Source organism: Mustela nivalis, assembly GCF_964662115.1.
Source record: "Mustela nivalis genome assembly, chromosome: 14".
NCBI lineage: Eukaryota > Metazoa > Chordata > Mammalia > Carnivora > Mustelidae > Mustela > Mustela nivalis.
The window spans coordinates 54,266,531-54,290,469 of NC_139033.1; the positions used below are offsets into that span (position 1 = coordinate 54,266,531).

A 23,939-nucleotide genomic window follows, 5' to 3' on the forward strand; every position below is an offset into this window, starting at 1 on the left:
CTTTCATCTTTAACTCCACTGGTGGAATATGTCAAATATGTTAAATAACATAATAAAGCATTGTGTTTAAAATATAACTATGTCTGCTTATTAATAATTTTGCTTGAATAAATTAAGATGGCCAACTTTATGATGCTGCATGGAAAACTATGCTGAGCTATATAATCTCAAAATACCAATTTAGTTTTTGAAACATTATTCTTAGGGAAGAATCCTTAAGGGAGGAAGAGTTTAAATGTGGGTAAAGTTAGAAGAATTGGTTATCAAATAGGTTATGCTTCATGATGAGAAAAGGCTGAAATGAAAAGGTTCCTATCATTTGTTATATTTTATATTATGGTGGATAGACATAAATATGGAATGGTAATAGTCAATCACTCTGCTTCACAATTTGATTCCATATCCTGAAGTCTCAATTTTTTACTTAATGCCCAATATTCTCTATAATGACCACAAACAACAAAGGGTTTTTATACAATCATATCCTTTAAAAAAATATATTCTCTTTGGCGTCCAGTAAAAATGACAATGGACCACTAAGAAGTAGATATTTTAAGCTAACATTCTGGAAGACAAGGTAATCTTCCAAGTCTTCCAAAGCAGGTAGTGGAATTTATTTAGTTGTCCTAGTAAGTATGCATCTTGAGCAAGCCACGCCCCTGAGAAACCTCTGTTCCTTCGCAAGTGTTACAGTAGCACAATAGTAACTTTAAGCTATAGACACTGCTCAAAGAATAAGCAAGACTTACCAATTATAATCCAGTCGAGACTGATGAAGCTGCTGCTGTTTTAGGAGAAGCTTTGTCTCCTGCTGGGTCAGCAGATGCTGAAGGCGCTCTTTTTCAATTTCTAGCTCCATTTTCTGAAGCATAAGTTGGTGCCTTCTATTTTCTGAGAGTTGCTTTTTGACATCAGTTTCACTAGACTGCTGTGTCCCTTGACCATGCATCCGGGATGTCCAGGAAAGCCCACAATAACTGCATGATTCTGGATGTGTTCTGGAATATTGAGGGGCTATGTGTGTAGGATGGCTTTCAGGAATAGGATCTGCGTTTTCAGAAAGTCTATGACCACAACACTGACTGGATGGAATAGGCTTCAGGGTTTGGCATTCTTTCATCTTCAATTCCGCTGGTGGAACCTTCTCTGTAGGGACTGCATCTGCTAGTTTTCTCCCTGGGGATCCATAATCACATGTTCTGGTCTCTGACGGCACCCTGTCTAGGTCTGTTTCGGGATAATGAAAGTCTGCTGGTTTCAAAGAATTATTCCTAAAATCCAGAAGGGCTTCTGAAGCGGAGTCCTGGTTTGTAGACTTAGGTCTCTGCTTGGTTTGATAGCAGGTTTGTGATTTGGCTACACTCAAGTAGGAACCATCTAGTTCCATAGCTGAAGACTGAAGAGTGCTTTTCCTATTGGATGCCTAAAAGGAACCGAAAGATCATTTGTCAGATAAGAGCACAGTGAAATGGGTTCTTTTTGCTTTTCAGAAATCACTGATATATGTTTAACAAAACAGAGTTGTTGTTTTGTCTTCTTAAATAAAAAAACGATCATATTCACACAGCTGAACAGACATGCGCCACAAAGCTAAAACCATTTTCAAACAATCTATATTTCAGTAAATCCATAAGGATGAGAAAAAGAAAGTGTTGCTATTTGCTGCTTAAGCAAGACAACAGGAGTTGCAAATGATGGGGGTTACATAAAATCAACTTTGAGAAGAGGCAAAAACATTAAATGCTAATGTCTTACAATGTTTACTTTCAAATACTAAGCGAAGAAATCTACTCAGCCACCTTAAATACCCCTTCTAATACACTCTGTCCATTACACACAGTGAAATTTGATACAAAACATTTCATCTTATACTGAATAGGATGTTAGTTACCGCTAGAAATTTGACGAGTTTTTATGAATATATTTACAGCACACAAATAAAATGAAGCACTTCCCCAAAAATATGATTCTAATCAAAAGCAGTTATTTAAATACAAAACATATTTAATTTCAGCTATAAACATAAGTGATTTTTCAATTAAGCTGTCCAAGTGATTATAGCCTGATACAACTCATGCAGGAAGGAAGTAGTTGCAAATTACCTTTGGCAGGCCAATAGAGTGAGCTTTCCCAGTATTTTAGCCTCAGGCCTGTTCTATCAGGGAGAGCAAAACTTAGTTTATACCAGTGATTCTCAAACATTAGCATGTATCAGAATCACCTGGAGGAACTGTTAAATGTGAACTGCTGGGCTTCATCCCCAGAGTTTCGCATTCAGGAAGTCTGGAGCAGAGCTGGAGAAGCTGCATGTTTAGCCAGTTGCCAGATGATACTGATGCTGTTTGCCTGGGATCATACTTTGAGAACCACTGATCTGTATCGTGGGGGCATCTGATTCCTCCTTTGTCTCTCTTATAGGATTGTTGATAACATGGGGCTCACCCAGATAATCCTGGATACTTTCCTAATCTCAAGATCATTAACTTAATCACATCTATAAAGTCTCTTGTCATATAAAATCCCTTGTGTCATATAAAGAGACATTCATGGGTTCCAGGAATTAGGACATGGGTATATTGGGGGGGGGCATTATTCAGTCTACCACAACCTCTTTTTAAAATTAGAACTCATAAATAGTTGAGATGTTTATCTTATTCTGGAGACATGGAATAAATGAATAATTGCGATCCCTAGCAGAAGGTAGAAAAAAATCCTGCCAATTAACTTTGCAATAGTTGAAAATGATGAACTGACTGGTAAAAAGCATCAACAGGGGTATGTGGGTGGCTCAGTGGGTTAAAGCCTCTGCCTTCAGGTCATGGTCCCAGGGTCCTGGGATTGAACCCCACATCGGGCTCTCTGCTCAGTGGGGAGCCTGCCTCCCCCTTTCTCTCTCTGGCTGCCTCTCTGCCTAGTTGTGATCTCTGTCAAATAAATAAATAAAATCTTAAAAAAAAAAAGCGTCAACAGATACACAGGAACACCATGTTTCCTATCTTCTGATATTACAATGACTTGGAAGATTTTGAGTTTCTACAGCAATACTAAAGGAGTTCTATTCAACTGAGAATGAGCCACCACTTCTGGGCCACGTAATCCTTTACACTGAGCAGATGACACTGAATAGGTTGCAAGCTCCAGAAAAGAAACTAGTCCTAGGGCAAAATTTATGACAAACTACCTCATAAAAAAGTTAACCTTATTTTACAACTAAAGGGAAATTCTAGTCCACATTAATCTCCCCTACTCTGAACTTCTGTAGCACTTACTGTCAAAACAATATTTAACATTTATCATCTGCTATTTTGTTTGGTAAGCTATCTTTTTAGAGAATCATTATATTTTTAAAATGACAGGTAAATATTTTAAAGGCCCGGAAACTTAAATCAGCTATTTAACATTATCATATATTTCCTAATTCATGTATTAGCAACATAACAATGGCACATATGAATTATTTTATCGTCTTATTTTTGCTCCTTACATATGTGCATTTTTAGGTATTGACATAGCTGATACTTCTGTTAATGGTACTAATTATTAAATTATTCATAAATGTCAGGTATTTGGAATATAAAAATTTTTTTGGTAGTTAACTTTTTTTTGTTTTTGAGGCAGTTCAACGTAATGATTTTGATAAATACTCTGCTTAAAGAGAATACTGCTTTGCCAATTACCTGATAGTTGACTGTGCATGTTGGTAGGCAGGATTCTAAGACGGTCCCCAAAATTCCTGACCTCGTGATTTACCCACCTTGTATTATCTCCTCCCTTGAGTGTGGGTAGACTTTGTGAACATGATGAGATATGAATCCCATTATTATGCTACAGTAAATGGCCAAAAGGATGTTACAGATTCAACTAGGGCTTCTCCTCTTCAGCTGATTTTGAATTAACAAAAAGGAGATTACCTTATATGGGCCAGACCTAATTAAGGAGTCCTTTAAAAAAGGGTCTGGTGCCCTCCCTAATGTTAGAGAGTGGGCTTGAAGAAATAAGCTAACATGATGTGGGAGGACCAATGAAGGGGGTCATGTGGCAATGACTTCTGGAGCAGAAGGCAGTTTCCACCTAACAGCCAGTAAAAAGATGCAAAAATGGTGCATCTCTCATGCAGATGCAAGAACTAAATTCTGCCAGCAGCCACGTTAGTTGAGGGGACCTAGAGCTCCAGATGAGAACACAGCCCAACTGTCACCTTGACTGCAGTTTTCTATGACCCTGAGCAGAGGCCCCAACTAACCTGTGCCTGACTCATGACCCACAGAAACTGTGAGATAATAAATGTGTGTGTGTAGTAAACCAGTAAATTTGTAGTAATTTGTTACACAGCAATTCAAAACAAACAAAGCACATTATTCAACTTGCCTGACCCTCAGTTTTCTCACCAGTAAAACAGGGATTAAAGACAGCTTCTACCTCAAAACTGAACATGGTGGTCAGACAGGCAGTGAGTAAAGGTGCCAATTTATAAGGGTACTATTTTACAAAAAGGAAAAAAAAACCTCTTACATTTACCCTAACTTTTTTCAAGGAGAACATTATGGGGTGTGTGTGTGGTGGTTGGGGGGGTCAGGTAAGATCTCCAAGAGACAGGTGCAGGTACAGCAGATTACCTCTAAAAAGAATGAGTTTGGGGCGGGGGGGAAAGAATGAGTTCTGTTATCCAGCTTTATTTTGCTGCAGTGAGGATCGCAGGTTGGGCCGGAGTTGAAATGCTTGAGATAACAGAGAGGTTCTTCATCTCTGTCCTCATACAAAAGATGTCAGTCTTACCCTGACATCTTGCACTGCCTCTTAGGGTTGTTGTGATACTAGATGAGGTAATTCATGTAACGCGCTTTGGATACTGCCTAACCTAAAGTCAGTATTCAAACCATGTTTCCTATTATAATTATTACTACTGTTGTTATCATGGACTTCTCTGCCTCAATGATTCTTGAGGTCAGGGGCTATATTTACACCTCGGGACATATAGCACTGGGCGTACACATAGTGACTAGGGGCTAACTGTATCAGATCAAGTAGATAAAGTCAAGTTGGGTTATGGGTCACAGAAAATTAGAAATGAAAACCAGAATCCACGATTAGGCTGTATTATGTGCTACTAAGGAAAAGGGAGAGAGAAGAAAGAGAAAACTGCCTGTTAGAATTTGAATATAAGAAATTAAGTTATTTTATTAGAGACAAATATTGCCTCTGGGACACATGGAAGTCACAATGGGCCTGAATGAAACAGATGTGTTTTTCTTTTTGGAGTTTGCTGCTCTATGCTTTCTATGAGATGTTTACAAATGTAACTTCTTGTAACGAAGGCTTAAACTAACAAATCCCAAACTGCTGTCTCTGGCATATGGGTTTGATATGAATTTTTCAGATATATAACACTAATTTAGGAACCAATAGATTTTTTTTAATGGAGGCACAATTTACATATACTAAAATGCACATATTATGTGTACAGCTTGATAAATTTTTACATTTGCCTATATCCATGTAATCATTACCCCAAAAAGTTCCTTGTGCCCTTTCTAGTCAATCCAACATCTTTTTTTTTCAGTGTTCCAAAATTCATTGTTTATGTACCACACCCAGTGCTCCATGCAATACGTGCCCTCCTTAATACCCACCACTAGACTCACCTATCCCCCCCGGCAAAACATTCAGTTTGTTTCTCAAAGTCCACAGTCTCTCATGGTTTGTCTTCCCCTCCAATTTCCTCCAATTCACTTTTCCTTTCCTTCAAACCAACATCTTTACATTTCCAGAGGTAACCATTATTCTCAGTTCTATGACCACAGATCAGTTTTGCCTATTTTAGCCTCATATATGGAATCATAATGTATGCTACTCTTTTGTGGCTGACTTATTTTTTTAAGACTTTATTTATTCATTTATGAGAGTGAGCATGAGTGAGTGGCAGAGCATGGGGAGGGCAGAGGAAGAGGAGAGAGAGAATCCTAAGCAGACTCTGAGCTGAGTGCAGAGCTCAACGAGGGACTCAGTCTCACCAACCATGAGATCATGATCCAAGCTGAAATCAAGAGTCAGACACTCAACTGACTGAGCCCCCCAGGCACCCCTGAGGCTTGCTTCTTAAGCTCAACATAATGTTGAACTTCCTTCATGTTGTTACCTGTATTAATATATAATTCTTTTCTATTGCTACATAGTATTTCATTGTATGAATATAGCAAAATTCGTTTATTCATTCTCTTATTGGATTAGGTTGCTCCTAGTTTAGGGCTACTATGAATAAAGTTGCTAGCAATCTCTTATACAAGTTTTTTTTTTTAAGGGGAGAGGGGCAGAGGCAGAGGAAGAGAGAGAACCCTAAGCAGGCTGCATGCCCAGCACGGAGCCCAATGCGGTGCTTGATCTCATGACTGTGAGATCATGATCTGAGCAGAAATCAGGAGTCATATGCTTAACAAACTGAGCCACCCAGATGCCCCTTTATACAAGTCTTTTTTTCTAGAAACATGTATTTATTTCTCTTGGGCATAGGGTAGGACATGTGGTTGACTTTATTAGAAATAGCCAATAAGTCTTCCAGAGCGGTCATTCTATTTTACATCTATCTGCATCAGCACACTAAAGAATCCCAGTTGTTTCACATTCACACTAACACTTTTTTTTTTTAGGTCCAAAAAAAGTGGTTTTATTAAAGCACAGGGATAGGCCCACATTGATAGTATGTTTTTACTTTAAGCCAATCTGGTGTGTAGTGAAATCTCACTACGATTTTATTTTGCATTTTCCTGATATGTAATGATAGTATTTAACATATGCTTATTACCCATTAAGATATCTTTTTTATTAAATGCTTGGTGAAACCAATACCTTTCAATTATTCAAAATAGTTTTTACTTTTTACTTTTTAAATTTTTAAAAAGATTTTATTCATTTCAGTGAGCAAGAGAGAGTGAGAGCAGAGCATGAACAGGGGTAGGAGGCAGAGGAAGACGGAGAAGCAGACTCCCAACTGAGCAGGGAGCCTGATGTGGGACATGATCCTAGAACCCTGAGATCATGACCTGAGCCAAAGGCAGAAGCTTAGCCGACTGAGCCACACAGGTGCCCCTGTAATTCAAAATAATCTTTAAAGAACTGAGATGCAAAATGAAAAACGAAGGTTAGGGAAGACAACTTTCTGCAAATTCTTTCTCATGAGAAAACTTGGCTCTAAATGTTTACCTCCACTGGCCACTGAATGCATAACATGCTCCCAGAAAACCCTGTCACTTTGGCCATTCTTAACTCAGAGTTTACTGTGTACTATGCTAAACATTTTACATATTCAACCTGTAATTTTTTTTAAAGGTTTTATTTATTTATTTGACAGAGAGAGATCACAAGTAGGCAGAGAGGCAGGCAGAGAGAGAGGGGGAAGCAGGCTCCCAGCTGAGCAGAGAGCCCGATGTAGGGCTCGATCCCAGGACCCTGAGATCATGACCTGAGCCGAAGACAGAGGCTTTAACTCACCCAGGTGCCCCCAACCTGTAATTCTTAACAACTCTGTAAGATAGTTATTATAGTTGCCAATTTGCAGATGAAAAGATGAAATTCAATGAACTGACACAACTTTCCCAAGATCACATCAATACTATATGTGATAAGTGGGAATACATCTAGCTCCAGATCTTTAGTCTTCCATTACTCCATGATGTAGCTTTTTTTTTTTTTTTCGTAACATGATTTTATTTATTTATATGAGAGAGAGAGTTAGAGCATGCAGGGGAGTGTCAGAGTGTAAGGCACAGAGGAGGAGGGAGAGGGTCAGACTCCCTGCTTAGCATGGAGCCACATCTAGGGGCTTGATCCCATGACCCCAAGATCATGACTGGAGTGGAAACCAAAAGTCAGCCGCCCAACCAACTGAGCCATCCAGGAACCCCTCCATGATGTAGCTTTTTAAAAAACTTCTTTAATATGATATATAATAAACACAGAAAAGTGCACTAAACCAATATAACCATCTCAGTGAATAATCACAAGACAATGTCTGTCCATGTAACCAACAACTGAGATACAAAATGTTGTCTATATGCAGAAGACCCCTGATGGCACAGCACAATCACTGCTCTCTATCTCTCCTGTCCAAGGGAATGACTATCTTATGACTTTTATGGGAATAAATTCTCTGCTGAATACTTCCCTGCTTGAAAGTCCATACCTGTTTATTTTTAAAATATAAATGGAATAATATGAAAAATATTATTCTGTGTCTGACTTCTTTATACACAATATGGCATGTGGCTGTAACTTGTTCATTTTCAGAGCTCTACAGCAAACGTTAGCCAACTTCTTCTGTGAAGGGATAGATGACAAACATTTTAGACTTTGCAGGCTGTATGGTTTTTGTCATAACTACTCAGTTCCACTTTTGTGGTGTAAAAGCAAGAGATAATACATAAATGAATGACTGGTTCAGTATAACCTTATTTATGGACATTGATATTTGAATTTCAAGGTAATTTTCTCGTTTCATAAAATATTCTTTTCTCCCCAACCATTAAAAAAGTTAAAAACTATTCTTAACTCATGAGACTGGATTTGGCCTGCTCTAGTTTGCCAATTAAACCTGATGATTACACTGAGTGCTCCTCCAAATAAAGGACTCTATTATGAATATGCTTAGATATGCTTAAAACCCATTAAGCACACTGAACAATATGATTTGTGATGCACTATCACAAACTTTTGTATAAAGCTGCTTTTTTTTCTTTTAGCAATGACAATCATATATGTAAAAGCAATTTGAATCAGTACCACTGTTGTGTATTTCTGTGATGTATGCTTGTGCCATCCTATCAAAATATTTAAATCCCATCAAAGTATTGGGATTATCCTCACCACTATACATTTGCCTTATTCAATCTTCATTTGTATCTCTTTCAGATTTAATGATCAGATTAGATTAGTTAAGATACCGATTTAAGTTTTTTAGTGTGAATCACCCGTAAGAAAGTTATGTTAAAAAAACAGAATTTGCTAGGGGAAATAGAACCAAAGAGCTTTCAGTAATTTTGCAGTAACTCTCTTCATTGATAGCTTAACATTTATTGATTTGTGTGATTTTTCATCTAACCCTTTTTTTCCCCGATTCATCTCCTTGGGGGTATAACGAGCCAATCACTGAATTTTTTTAGCTCTTAAAGATAGCCCAGCAATTGCACTATTGGGTATTTGCCCTAAAGATACAAACGTAGTGATCCGAAGGGGCACATGCACCCGAATGCTTATAGCAGCAATGTCCGCAATAGCCAAACTATGGAAAGAACCTAGATGTCCATCAACAGATGAATGGATCAAGAAGATGTGGTATATATACACAATGGAATACCATGCAGCCATCAAAAGAAATGAAATCTTGCCATTTGCGACAACATGGATGGAACTAGAGTGTATCATGCTTAGCGAAATAAGTCAAGCGGAGAAAGACAACTATCATATGATCTCCCTGATATGAGGAAGTGGTGATGCAACATGGGGGCTTAAGTGGATAGGAGAAGAATCAATGAAACAAGATGGGATTGGGAGGGAGACAAACCATAAGTGACTCTTAATCTCACAAAACAAACTGAGGGTTGCTGGGGGGAGGGGGGTTGGGAGAAGGGGGTGGGATTATTGGGGAGGGTATGTGCTTTGGTGAGTGCTGTGAAGTGTGTAAATCTGGCGATTCACAGACCTGAACCCCTGAGGATAAAAATATATGTCTATAAAAAATAAAAAAAATTATTAAAAAAAAAAAGATAGCCTAAGCTATAGAGATCACCAAACCCAACCCAACCCCTACAAAAGTGTGGGCTATCACTCTGTGATGGAAATGAGTTGAATGGAGTGCTTAATCAGAGATGAAAAGAATGTTATTTAGCAGAAAAGTATACAGAAGAATATACCGAGGCAGGAAAAAAAAATGGAAAAAATAAGTTTAGACAGGAAAATGATCTGTAGTTCACAACAAATAAAAAAGCTGAGTTCAAATGGTAGCATGTTAGGGTTTGTATTATATAAAAGGTACCACAAACTGTGACTACATGTTGAGATTCTAGAAGCGTCACCAGAAAAGCTGGTAAAGTCTTTGATGGGATACCTATGGGATCCACAGCACAAAACAAAGATGAAGAGAAACTGAGGCATTTTTGGCTTATGACATATTTGGAGTACAGTGTTGTCTAACTTGGGTAGATACATGCTAATGACAACATAAAAATAATATATGGAACACGAGACAAACAAAATGTGAGAAAAGTATAGGTTTTAAAAAATGTGAGAGACTTAGCTTGGACACAATGAAGAATTTTCTGAGAGTGGAAATTAGTAAATTTCTAAGTTGGAAGAGGATTTTCTGAATCTTTAAGATACCTTCTTAAAATTTGAAATTTTATTTTTTATGTGACATTTTAGAAAAGACTTCATAGGAAACGCAGATATCTCAAAACACAGTATGATATGCTCTTGTATATACGTACACATGCACACACGTGTGTGCAAGCATATACATGAACACGCACAGTCACATACTATTCCTAAGGTGATACAAGGCTTTCCTGTGTTCTCACATGTTAAAAAACACAATAACACCTGCAGTATTGCTTTGTGAAGTACAATCAACAAGTAAATAGTGATTTTTTAAAAGTTTTTGCAAATCATTTTTACAGGCCTAGCCAATGTCTCTGCTCTGAATCCATAAGAAAAGAGTTGAATTAAACTGGTAATTCTTTCTTGCAACAGGTAGTTATTTACTCTTCACAATAGGAAGTGATTATTTATAATGCATTTATGAATTGTTAGCCACAGAATTAGTGCTTAACAATACTAATAAATACTATTGATCTATTGATGATATTCATGTCTCTGATGGCAAATACCAATGTACTATCTCTTTTTTCACTAATGTACTATCTTGAAAAGCACCCTATTAACAATCCTCACATTCCCACAGATAGCCCTTAAGAATGAAATCTCAATTTTATAACTTCAAAATTTCCCCCGTGCCCTTCATTGAGAAGTCAGAAATTCAAAACCTATATTAAATATTTCTAAACCTAAATTACTGTGTGTGGGACAGGTCATTGCATTTCCCAGAACATTTGGAATTAATGTGAAATAAGGCATAGAATGACATGCTGCATTTTTAAAGTTAGACTTACATGGACCAGTTGTCAAGCTGACAGAAGCTATGTAATACAACAGCTGCACTGTATGGTTTGCCAAAATCTCATCCCAAATAAATGTTCATTCTCCCCAGTGCAATTAACTCTCCTATACTGGCAGATTTTGCAAGAAGATCATCAAGGTAGATTACCTTCCAGCGTTATGAACTAAATACTTACAGGTGTTATATCATCAGTTATAACTTACAAACTTTTGCATTTAGGAAGACATCCAGGCAAATGAATCATCTAATTTATGAATTATTTATAAGAAATTCACAGCATGCTCTTGGCATCATCCATGGCCTTTTCCAGGTCATATGACACCAATTAGAGCTGAATTTTAAATTATTCAATAACCTGAACTCTCTTGTCATTTAACATATAGATATCAATGCAGTAAACAAGTTAAATCTAATGGGCCCTAGAGGTTTAAGCCTCTCTGCTGCTCAACAGCTGAAGCTGTAGGCTATCAATGGAAGAGAAAAATAACAGAATGCGGCAGTCAAATGCATTTGCAAGGCTCTAATAACTTATTCTAGTTCCCATAGGGATTGTGGTACAACCTAGGATTATTGAATTTAAAAAGACATTAAAGTCAATAATTATGAGATTTAAGAGAATACAGACACATGGTAATGTACAGATGACAGAATACGGCAACGGATACCAAATGCCATACCAACTTTTAGGATATGTACTCCATAAATGCGCCAACGTTTCTAATAGTAACTATCAGACTCAGAAAAGGCTAAACCTCATAATCTTTAATCATTACTATATTTCTTGAAAGTTGGAATGTGTTAATTTGCTGTAAGAATGAATAATTGACAGTATACTGTGTGTGGAATAATTGACAGTATACTTGAGTTGAGGTCAAAAGACCTTGATTAGAATTCTAGTTCTGCCACTTAAAAAAGTGTGTCCATTCCCCGCCCCTCCCCCCACCGCCCTTGGCAAGTTACTTTACATCTCTTAGGCAGTTTAGACATTTGTAAAATAGGGGGTTGGGTTTGGTGATCTCTATAGCTTAGGCTATCTTTAAGAGCTAAAAAAATTCAGTGATTGGCTTGTTATACCCCCAAGGAGATGAATGAAAAAAAAAAAAAAAGGGTTAGATGAAAAATCACACAAATCAATAAATGTTAAGCTATCAATGAAGAGAGTTACTGCAAAATTACTGAATGTTCTTTGGTTCTATTTCCCCTAGCAAATTCTGTTTTTTTAACATAACTTTCTTACGGGTGATTCACACTAAAAAACTTAAATCGGTATCTTAACTAATCTAATCTGATCATTAAATCTGAAAGAGATACAAATGAAGATTGAATAAGGCAAATGTATAGTGGTGAGGATAATCCCAATACTTTGATGGGATTTAAATATTTTGATAGGATGGCACAAGCATACATCACAGAAATACACAACAGTGGTACTGATTCAAATTGCTTTTACATATATGATTGTCATTGCTAAAAGAAAAAAAAAAGCAGCTTTATACAAAAGTTTTCTACAGCTACCAAAAGGAACAGATGTACAGGGCTAGTTTTAATTTAATGAAGATCAGAAAGAAGGTGAAATAATCTTATAGAGAAAATGAAACAAAGATAAATTAGAAGTGGTGAGGATAAGCTTCATAGGCATAAAAATGAAAATAAAACATTGGATAATAAAGTCAACTGTACTTAGAATCAGAGAGGCAGAAAAGGATTCTTAAGAGTTTACACCAATATGCCCACACACCCTCCTTGGCTTTACGTTTATAGAGTGTATCCTGTGCTTATGAGTATATCCCAGGGCCTTGAACAGAGCTCCCCCTGATCTGTTCACTGCCCTCTCCTAACTCCAGTGACCTTCAGACTAAAAAACAGAAACAAGAAGTGAGCACTGGCAGATGTTTCAATGTAGTTCTTTCTAAAGGAAGCAAACAAGATTAATTTTTTGTTGAATGAAGGTAAATCTTAACAAAGAATTCTTAGTATGTTTTCTAGAAAACATAAAGTTAACACCATTTGAACATAACCAACTGTCCCTGAAGGGGAGGTCATGGAATGCATTCATGTTGTTGGCGGAGGTGGAAAAAGTATCTGTATTGTATTTTTAAAACTAGATAATAAAAAAACAAAACAAAACAAAACATAACAAAAAAAAAAAAAACAAAGAAAAACCCCACAAACCTCTCCTGAAAAAGAGCACTTAAACAGGAGGGAGTGAAAACCAGGCTGCTGTTTATTATATCAAGATTTCCTGAAATGAATCACAGTCCTTTTACTAAAGATTAGAGTCTTCTATGCCCTCCCCCTGCCCCCATATAGGAGGTTGCTGAACAGAGATATAGAAAAGAACTAATGAGAAGCATTTCTGAAAGCACAAAGAACTATCAAACCAAAGAGATTTAAGATGGTCACCCTTAAGGATTAGCCCTTTCTTGAGAACTCCAAGAGCTTTTAGAAATCTTAGTCCTTTACATATATAGAGCCAAGTCCTGAGTTTTCAAAATTTAGGACATTGCAGGGTGCCTGCAGTCAGTTAAGCCTTAGACTTGGTTTCGGCTCAGGTCATGATGTCAGGATCGTGAGATTGAGCCCTGAGCTGGGCTCCACACTGAGTGTGTTTGTCTGTTGGAGATTCTCTCTCCCTCTCCCTGTGTCCCTCCCACTCAAGCTCTCTCTTTCTAATAAATAAAGTCTTAAAAAAAATTCAGGACATTGTTTATTAGCTAGTTTAGTGTACTGTAAAAAATTAAGAGAAGAAAGTTCATTTAGAAATGAATAAATTTTATACAATTTCCCTGTGCTCAAATGCCCTGCTTTGTTTGCTAGCCTTTAAAATGCTACTCTTGCTTCAAGGCTGGTTTAGCATCACCTCCTTCCACTGTGGTTTCCCCATCTCCCAGGTCAGCTTGGTTGTGCCTTCCCCAGGAGGCACCACAGTATTCTGCTCATTCCCTTATTGCTGTATTTATTTCATCCTGCTCCATACTAGTTAACTGTTAGGTTTTCACATCTCTAAGTTTTCCTGTTTTCCTATGAAAACTACAAACTCTTTCAGGGTGGAGATCTCAAAAGATACCATTACTTTTGTTTATTGTTGTACCCCTGTAAGAGATAGTAGGTGCTTAATAAATAATGGTTTTTTTGCATATAGTTTGGCTCTACTCCAGTGCATACTGTGCAGAACTTCAGAAGAGGGGCAATGTTACTTTCAATTTCATATTTCAATGACACTGGTCTTTATAAATAAAAGATACTTAAAGTAATGAACATTTGTTGAAAGAACCAATAAACAGGAAGCAAAAGTATCAAGTTAAGCGAAACGGCTTAACATGTATACTAAGGAACTTGATGGTAATTTATGGCAAAATATGTTTTGTTTTTTTTCAGGAGCCACTTACTTTTTTTTTACAAGTACCTTTTCTCAGTGTTTAAAGCTTAATATAAAATTCCACAAATTCAGGGAATATTCCAACTTACATCTTTCAGGGGTCTCAATGCCTATTTAGTTTGAATCTGTGAAACAGTAAATGATAAGGGCACTGTATGCTTCTGAGATGAGAATTTAAACTTAAAGCAGATCATTATATTATTTTCTAGAATGCTCCATAAAGGTTTTAAAATAAGAAACTATACTGAGGGACTAAAAAACTTGTGTACTATATCAACCTAGATTAGGAATAGGCAAATAGGTTATGAGATGTAATACCTGAAATAAAAGGCAACAGTGTCAGGATTCCTACTTTGAGTTAATTTTTAAAAAATCAGTGTTAACATAATTGACTTTCATATCATAAACAAGGCAGGCATATTTTATGACAGACAACATTAAGTTCAGAATAAAGAAATTATAGAAATTTTGGATAAACAGGGTTTTCAAAATGTAAAGTTAATTGTGTTTTCCCCCCAATCCTTTTTCAGTTAATGGTGTCATCCAATGTGTAAAAGATACTCCCAAATGCAATCCTAAAACTATTTTTAAAAATATTTAAAATAAGCTTCTCTTCTGTTCCCTGCTTTTGGGTGCCACTCAGGTGCTAAATGTACAAAGAAAGGGTTAGGATGCTAGGTGTTTGGGGGAGGAATTACTAATTTTTAAATAAAGTCATGAAATGTAAGATACATAGGAACGAGTAAAACTTGTACAGCTAAAAGCCAAGTCTTGGGTAACTGTCTAGCCATGTAATTGAAGCATAAATATAAATAAAATACCATGGGTAAACAGATTCAGTATTATTATCCTCCTCTTGTTCTGCAATTTACCCAAAGTACAGGTCCCACCATGGGGTGAGCAAGTAGCATAGGAATCTGGCAGTTATTATGCTAGGTGACAGGAATACAAAGCTCAATAACGAAAATGAAAACCTTCATGACCCTCAAATTTTGGCTAAGGGAGAAAACATTTTATTTGATAAGATCTATAAAGAGTGATGTGCAGGGGCGCCTGGGTAGCTCAGTTGGTTGAGTGTCTGATTCCTGATTTTGGCTTAGGTCATGATCTCAGAGTCATGAGATCGAGCATGGCATCAGGCTCCATGCTGGATGTGAAGCCTCCTTAAGAGTCTTTATCTCCCTCTGCCCCCACCCTCTTCAAACTTGTGCTCTCTCTCTTTAAAAAAAATTTCTTAAAAAAATGGGTCTCAGAGGCACCTGGGTGGCTCAGTGGGTTAAGCTACTGCCTTTGACTCAGGTCATGATCTCAGGGTTCTGGGATCAAGTCCCGCATTGGGTTCTCTGCTCAGCAGGGAGCCTGCTTCCCTCTCTCTCTCTCTCTGCCTGCCTCTCCATCTACTTGTGATCTCTCTCTGTCAAATAAATAAATAAAATATTTTTTAAAAAATGGGTCTCATATGCAAAGAGTTGAAGAGCAGAGTATTAGTGAGATTAGATTTGCCTCTAGTGGGGGGAAAGGGAAATTGGGAAGTTTTCATAGTAGAGAAGATATTTCAACTACATTTTGGAGGACAGAATGGAGTTTATTAATGATAAAGGTATGTGTGAGGGTGTGCAGTGTGGTAGGATAACACATTTCAGGCAGAGGGGAAGATATGAGTAGAAAAACAAGGATTATGAAGATGAGTATGTATGGTAAAGTCTAAGTAGTCCAGAGCATGGTGGACAGGGGGATGGGGAGTGGATGAAGCCAAAATATCGGTAGATGACAAGAGTATAAATGGTGTAAATGTCACGTTAAAGAAGTTTCACTTTAAGTTTTCTATACCCACCTAATACAGGAGATGATCAATGAGCCAAATGGTGGGTAGTTGGAAGGAAATAAAATGATAAAATGCAAGATAATCTACTCAGTACCAGAAGTAATCAAGACATGAAGTTTATATGGGGAGACAGAAAAAGACAAAGGAAGAAGGAAGTCCCGTCACAGATGAAAACACCTGAAAAATTAATTGAAATAATATAATTAAAACTAGAAAGTGTTCAGATCTATACATTATATTGAATGATCTTTGGAAAGTATGGGGACTAGGTAGAGGATGGATGCCTAACCAAGGCATAAAAAGGAACTACAGTAGAAGGAAGGCACCAACAAACTTTCTACAATTTGTCGATTAAATACTCTATAGAATATCTTCAGGGTCTAATACCTTCAAATTCTCAAAAAGGTTGAGCAAAATCCATTGTGGATTAGTTTATTTCAGTCAACATCCCTTCATGAATAACTATGAGGACAGACTGTTTTAAAAAATCTGTTTGAAAGCACTGATGTGTTACCAAGGTAGTGAGGACATGAAGAGGCCAGGATCCCAGATTGAAGGTAAACAAGAAAAGATAGTTTGACATTAGTTGTCACTTTTCGGTTCAAGACATTCTAAATTAGGATGCTAGCTGAGAAGCTGAGAAGAGCTGTAAGCAGTCTCACAGGACTGGAAACAAAATTTGGATTTCAGAACCTGCCAAGAAAGAGGTCCTGTCAAAAAACCCAGGCTTTCCATTGAGACCCTGAAAAGCTAGTAGTAAAAATAAAATAGAAATAGAAAAGCCCATGCACATACTGAAGTTGAACTTCAAAATCTACTCAGTCCCAGATTGGGTTAAGGTAATTTGAATCAAGGCTAACTGCCTACAAGAAGAAAAAGCAAATTCTCACTGGAGAAGGATAACACTAGAGACATATATTATAAATAATATTTTCAGAGATGCTGTCTGACATTCGATAAAAAATAAGGAAGGATACAAAATGATAAAAATAACAAATTTACAAGAGAAAAAAAGACAAAAGAAATAGAACCACAAGAGATTTATGTTGGCATTATCAAATATGGACTTCAAAGTAACTATTATTTACAACTAAGAAATTAAATATCATGGAGAATACTGCAGAGAACTATAAACTAGAAGAAAAATGAAACGGAAATTTTAGGACTGAAAATATAATACATAGAGTTAAAAACTTAATAGCAGGTTAGATATATCTGAGGGGACAATTAGTGAATTGGAATAAAAGCCAGAAGAAAATATCTAGACCAACTTGAAGACATGGATACAAAAGGATGGAAATGTATAAAAGAATGTGTGCAACATGAGAAAAAAGCCTAAAATAAATACAATACTAGAAGAAGGGAAAAGAGGGAATAAGAAAGAAGTAATATCTGAAGAGATAAAAAAATTTTCAAAACTGTTATCAAGGCACAAATTTAAGAAGTAGTATGAATCCAAAGGAGATTAAATATAAAGAAAACCACACCCAGAGCACATAATGGTATGACTGCTGAAAACAGGACAAAACATGCTCAACAGCCAAAAGCCAAAATCCAACATGCTCAACAGACAAAACAAGCATCTTACTTTCAAAGAGAGAATAAGACTTTCAATTAAAAGTAATTCAGTTGCCTTCTGAAAACATTTATTAAAAATGAATGTGACCAAAAAAATGAGTCTGACAGATTTTGCTTTTAGTCCTGAGGGAGTAAGAGGATCAAAAATTAAGTCCCAATCTTAAAGAAAAACTGACAAAATGTAGGAAAAGCGGTAGCAGAGATTGTAACATCTGAAAGAAAAGAAGAAAATACAGTAAATCTTACAATAACATAAACTTTCTGTGTGAAGGTAACTTCTGAATGGTAGCAGATAGGAGCAAGAACACAAATAGAGTCCAACATTCTCAACTGAGTCAAGAAGTCAGAGACTGGAGTTGAAGGAGGCTGAAATAGGTAGAATCTGAAGGACTAAATATCCAAGGGATGACACCAAAAGGGTCTCCTTGGTTCTTTGGCTGTACATATACGGACATAAGGATGAATACATATAAGGATGAAAGCTTATGAGGAACTCCAGGGTAGGAAGAATTACAGGAAAGCTCCAAAAAGAACAACTCAGAAAGTTTAAGACAGGGAGGTCATACAAGCCACAGAAGAGAGGTTTCATTGAATACGATGAACATTCAAGATAGATTACAAAAGGGTCACATCTTAGGCACGTGGAGAAATTACCCCTAGAGTAAAGGCTAAACTAGAATCACTCTAAAACAGTTTAGAAATAGACCTTGAGGGGTGTCTGGGTGGCTTAGTCAGTTAAGTGCCTATTCTTGGTTTCAACTGAGGTCATAATCTCAGGGTTGTGAGATCGAGCTCCCCACTCTGTGGGGAGTCTGGTGAAATTCTTTCCCCCTTCACTTCTCTCCCTCTCTGTTCCTCCCCCTGCTCGTGTGCATGGACTCACTCTCTCTCAAATAAACAAATAAAATCTTAAAAAAAAATATTTTATTTATTTATTTAAAAGCATGAGAGAGAGCAGAAGTGGGGGTGGAGGAGCAGAGGAGCAGGGAGAAGCAGACTCCCTGCTGGGCTGCCCTATGACCCTGCAACTGTACTACTGGGTATTTACCCCAAGATACAAATGTAGTGAAATGAAGGGCTACCTTTATCCCAATGTTCATAACAGCAATGGCCACAGTTGCCAAACTGTGGAAAGAACCAAGATGCCCTCCAACAGACAAATGGATAAAGAAGATGTGGTCCAGGGGCGCTTGATGACTCAGTGGGTTAAAGCCTCTGCCTTTGGCTCAGGTCATGATCGCAGGGTTCTGGGATCGAGCCCCATATCAGGCTCTCTGCTCAGCAGTGAGCCTGCTTCTCCCTCTCTCTCTGCCTGCCTCTCTGCTACTTGTGATCATTGTCTGTCAAATAAATAAATAAATAAATAATCTTAAAAAAAAATAAGAAAAGAAAGCATACCAAACCCAAAGAAATAATAACAGAAATAAAAAAGATTAAGGCAGAAATGAATAAAGTATAACATAGACAAATAGAGAAATAATGAAAACAAAAACATTCTTAGAAAAGATTAAACTTTAGCTCAATTGAGGGAGAAAAAATGTCAACATCAAGAATAAAAGAGACTCCATTACATATCCTAGTCACTAGAAAGACAATAAAAAATATTATAAATACTTTATGTTAATAAATTTAATAATCTAGATAAACAAATTACTTGAAAAATGCAAATTATCAAAATGGATCAAGACAAAAGAGAACACATTAATAGCTTCATATCAATTAAACAAATTGAATTTTTAATTAAAAATTTCCCATGAAGATAACTTAAGGCTCAGATGGCTTCACTGATGAATTCTCTAAAACACTTAAGTAAAAATAGTACCAACTACAGAGATTTTTTCATGAAAGAGGAGTACTTACAACTTATTTTATGTGTAATAAAATGCTAACATTACCCTGATATAAAAACCGAAGATATTCTAAGAAAACTACAAACCAATAACCTTCATAAACATGGGGGCAAAAATTCTTAATAAAATAGTATAGCAAGTTAAACCCAGCAATAAGTAACAATTTTAATAAAAATTTATAAAAATATAAAAGGACCAAATGGGGTTTATCCCAGAAAAGTAAATTTGTCTAACAATTGAATGTCAATGTGTGTAATGCACTGTCTTACCAGAATAAAATATAATTATATGGTCACATTGATAGAAGCAAAATAAGCATTTGGCAAAAACTCAACAACCAGTCAGCAAATTACAAATTGGAAGATTTCTCAAGTGGATAAAGGGTGTTTATGCAAAACCTGTAATGAACATCAGACTGATTGATTGATTGATCGATTTATAAAGATTTTATTTACTTATTTGTCAGAGAGCGAGCGAGCACAGGCAGACAGAGGCAGAGAGAGAAGCAGGCTCCCTGCTGAGCAAGGAGCCGGATGTAGAATTCAATCCCAGGACCCTGGGATTATGACCTGAGCTGAAGGCAGCCGCTTAACCGACTGAACCACTTAGGCGCCCCTGAACATCAGATTTAATGGTGAAAGGTTCAATGCATCCTGTATGAAATTGGGAAAAAGACAATGATGTCCACTCTCAGCAAATCTCTTCAGCATTATATTGGAGGTCCTAGCCAGTACAATAAGGAAAATAAATAAATAAATGGCACAAAATTTGGAAACTGAGCTATAAAACTGCCATTCTATACATGACAACATGATCATATATAAAGGAATAAAGAAATAAGGAACTCGGAATATCAAAACTACTTATTAAGTTTAGCAATGTCACAGGATATAAAGACAATACAGACAGCTCCTAATTTATGATAATTCAATCCATGATTCTTTTGACTCAGGATGGTGGAAAAGTGATATACATTCAGTAGAAAGTGTACTTCAAATTTTGAATTTCAATGCTTTTCTGGGCTAGGGATATGCAGTAAAATATTTTCTTATAATGCTGGGCAGTGGCAGCAAGCCACAACTCTTAGCCAACCACATGACAATGAGGGAAAACAACCGATATACCTACAATCATTCTGTACCCATACAGCAATAGTGTTTGTCACTTTCAGTACAGTATTCAGTCAACTACATGAGATATTCAACATTTGATTATAAAATAGGTTTTGTGTTAGATAAATTTGCCTACTTGTAGGCTAATATAAGTGTTCTGAGCACATTGGCTTGGCTAAGATATGATGTTTGATAGGTTAGGTGTATCAAATGCATTTTTGACTTAAAATATTCTCAATTTATGATGGGTTTATTGAGACAAAATCCCATCACAAGTTCCAGAAGATTTATATTTTTTATATCAGTAAAGAAAAATTAGAAATTGAAATAAAAATACTATTTACAATAGAATCCCCAAACATGAAATATGAGATAAATTTAGCAAAATATGTGCATAACTATACAATGAAAATTAAAAAGTACTACTGAGAGAAATTGAAAAAGACCTGAATATATGGAGAGATACTGTGACCATGGATCAAAGGACTCAATATGGCTAAGATGTCAGTTTCCACCAAATTGATATATAGTTTCAATGAAATCCCATTATATTCTTCAGTAGAAGTTGACAAGCTTAATCTGAAATCTATATGAAAATTCAATGGACTAGAATAGCAAAAATAATTTTGAAGACAAAGTACAGTTAAAGGACTTAACATTGTCTAATTTCAGAATATTATAAAGCTGTATAATGAAGACATTATTTCCCTGCATTAGAGTTAGAGGAAGAGATAAATGGAAAGGATAGAGTCCAGAAATGGACTCACATACTTAAGTGATCAATAGTCTCTTGACAAAAGTAACATATTAATTTTCTAATGCTATGCAACAATGTATCACAAACTTAGAAACTTAAAACAACATGAATTTACTATCTCAGGTTTCAGTAACTGGGTCCATTGCTCAGGATCTTACAAGGCTGAAATCAAAGTGTTGGCCATCATGAAATGAGGCTAGGGGTCCTCTCTTACATAGTTGGCAGAATTCACTTCCTCACTTATTGTAAGTCCAATAAGAGACATATAGAAAATTAAAGGGCAAAGTGGAACAAAAATCCAATATCACAATTATATTTAATGCAAATGGATTAATCCTTTTTTTAAAAAAAAGATTTTATTTATTTGTTGAGAAAGAGAAAGCAAAAGCAGGTGAAGCAGCAGCCAGAGGAAAAAGAAGGCTCCCTGCTGAGCAAGGAGCCCAATGTGGAACTTAATCCCAGGACCCTGGGATCATGACTTGAGCTGTAGGCACACATTTAACCGACTGAGCCACCAAGGCATCCCTGGATTAACCTTTCCAACTAAAAGGCAAAGACTGTCAAACTAGATAAAATAGCAATGCTGTCCCATACAGCCATACTTTAGATTCATACTTAAATAGCTTAAAAGTAAAAAGAAGGAAAAAGAATCGCCATGCAAATAATAAACATAAGAGAACTGAAGTAGTTATACTAATATCATACTTTGAGCCAAATATATTACTAGAAATGAAGAGGGTCATTTCATGATAACGATTTGAAGAATTCAGTTTCATTAATGGCAATTCTCCCCCATTAGACTAAGATTCAATGCAATCCCTCTCAAAATCTGAGCAGGCTTTTTTGGAGAAAGTGACAAGACAAACCTAAAATTTATATAAAAGTTCAAGGGACCCACAATAACCAAAACAATTCCAAGAAACAACTACAAAGTTGGAGAACTTACAGTTTTTGATTTAGAAACTTAAAAAGATATAGTCAGACATTCATGATCATCTGGTATTTGACTAAGTGCCAGGACTGTTCAATGGGGGTAACGATAGTTCTTGCAGCAAAAAAAGGTGCTAGGATTCTTAGATATCCACATGCCAAAGGGGGAAAAAAAGGAATTAAGACCCTTATTTATATCACACAAAAGATAAATCAAAGACTAAATGTAAAAACTAAAATTACTAAAATTCTATAAAACACCTAGAGGAAAACAAGAAGAAAGTTTTTGTGATTTTTGGGTTACATAAAGATTTTTCAGATATAATATGAAAAGTACAATTGATAAAAAAATACTGATGAATTTTAGTTCATCTAAATTAGTATCTTCTACACTTCAAAAGATACCATTAAAAAATAAAAAATAAGCTACAGACTGGCAGAAAATATATGCAAATCATTCTTTTGATTCAGGAACCTGTATTCAGAGTATACAAAGAACTCTTATAATTCAATAATAAGAAGAAAAAGAACCCAATTTAAAAATGGGTCAATAACTGGGCAAAAGATACAGACATTTAATGAATGAAGAATATAAAATGATGATAACCACATGAAAAGCTGCTCAGCATCATTAATCATTAGGGAACTTAAAGTGATTAGCATTTAAAATTAAAAGGAGAAAGCACTTCACACCTGTTAAAAAGGCAATAATAAAAAACAGAGACAACGATAATTTGGAGAAACTAGAATTCCCATGTACTACTGTTGAAAATGTAAAATGATTCGGTCATTTTGGAAAATGTTCAGCAACTTCTTCAAAAATTAAACATAAAATTACCATAATAGCCAGCAATTTCTTTCCTAGGTATGCATCCAAGAGAAATGAAAATATATCTCCACACAAACAATTATATGCAAATGTTTACAGCATCATTATTCCTAAAACCCCAAACTAGAAACCATCTAAGTATCTATTAACTGGTGAACTGTGAAATAAAAAGTGGCATATCTATAAAATGGAATAGTATTCAGCCACCAAAAGGAACAAACAATTGATCATGCTACAATATGGACGGACCTCAAAATAATGACACTAAGGGACACTTAGATAGCTAAGTTGGTTAAACTTTTGACTCTTGACTTTGGCTCAGATCAGGATCTCAGAGTTGTGAGATCAAGCCCCATTTGGGGCTGTGTACCACGTGTGGAGACTGCTTAAGATTCTCTCTCTGCCCCTTTCCTCCCTGCTCACGTGCTTTCTATCTATAAAACAAAACAAAACAAAACAAAATAAAGACCTCAAAACAACATGATGCTAAAGAAAAAAACAAAAACAAAAACAAA

General features: G+C 36.2%; 1 protein-coding gene across 8 annotated transcripts in view; it reads right to left on the reverse strand.

The window, feature by feature from the left end:
* The window catches only part of KIAA1328, a gene marked incomplete at its 5' end in the record, with an annotated part of 323,665 nt that overhangs the window by 126,381 nt on the left and 173,345 nt on the right, over nt 1–23,939 (reverse strand). For all 8 annotated transcript variants that reach the window (XM_082699512.1, XM_082699511.1, XM_082699518.1 and 5 more), the window contains one exon: nt 750–1,423. In XM_082699512.1, coding sequence (XP_082555638.1) covers nt 750–1,423 — 674 coding nt within the window. The remainder of the gene's footprint in view (nt 1–749; nt 1,424–23,939) is intronic.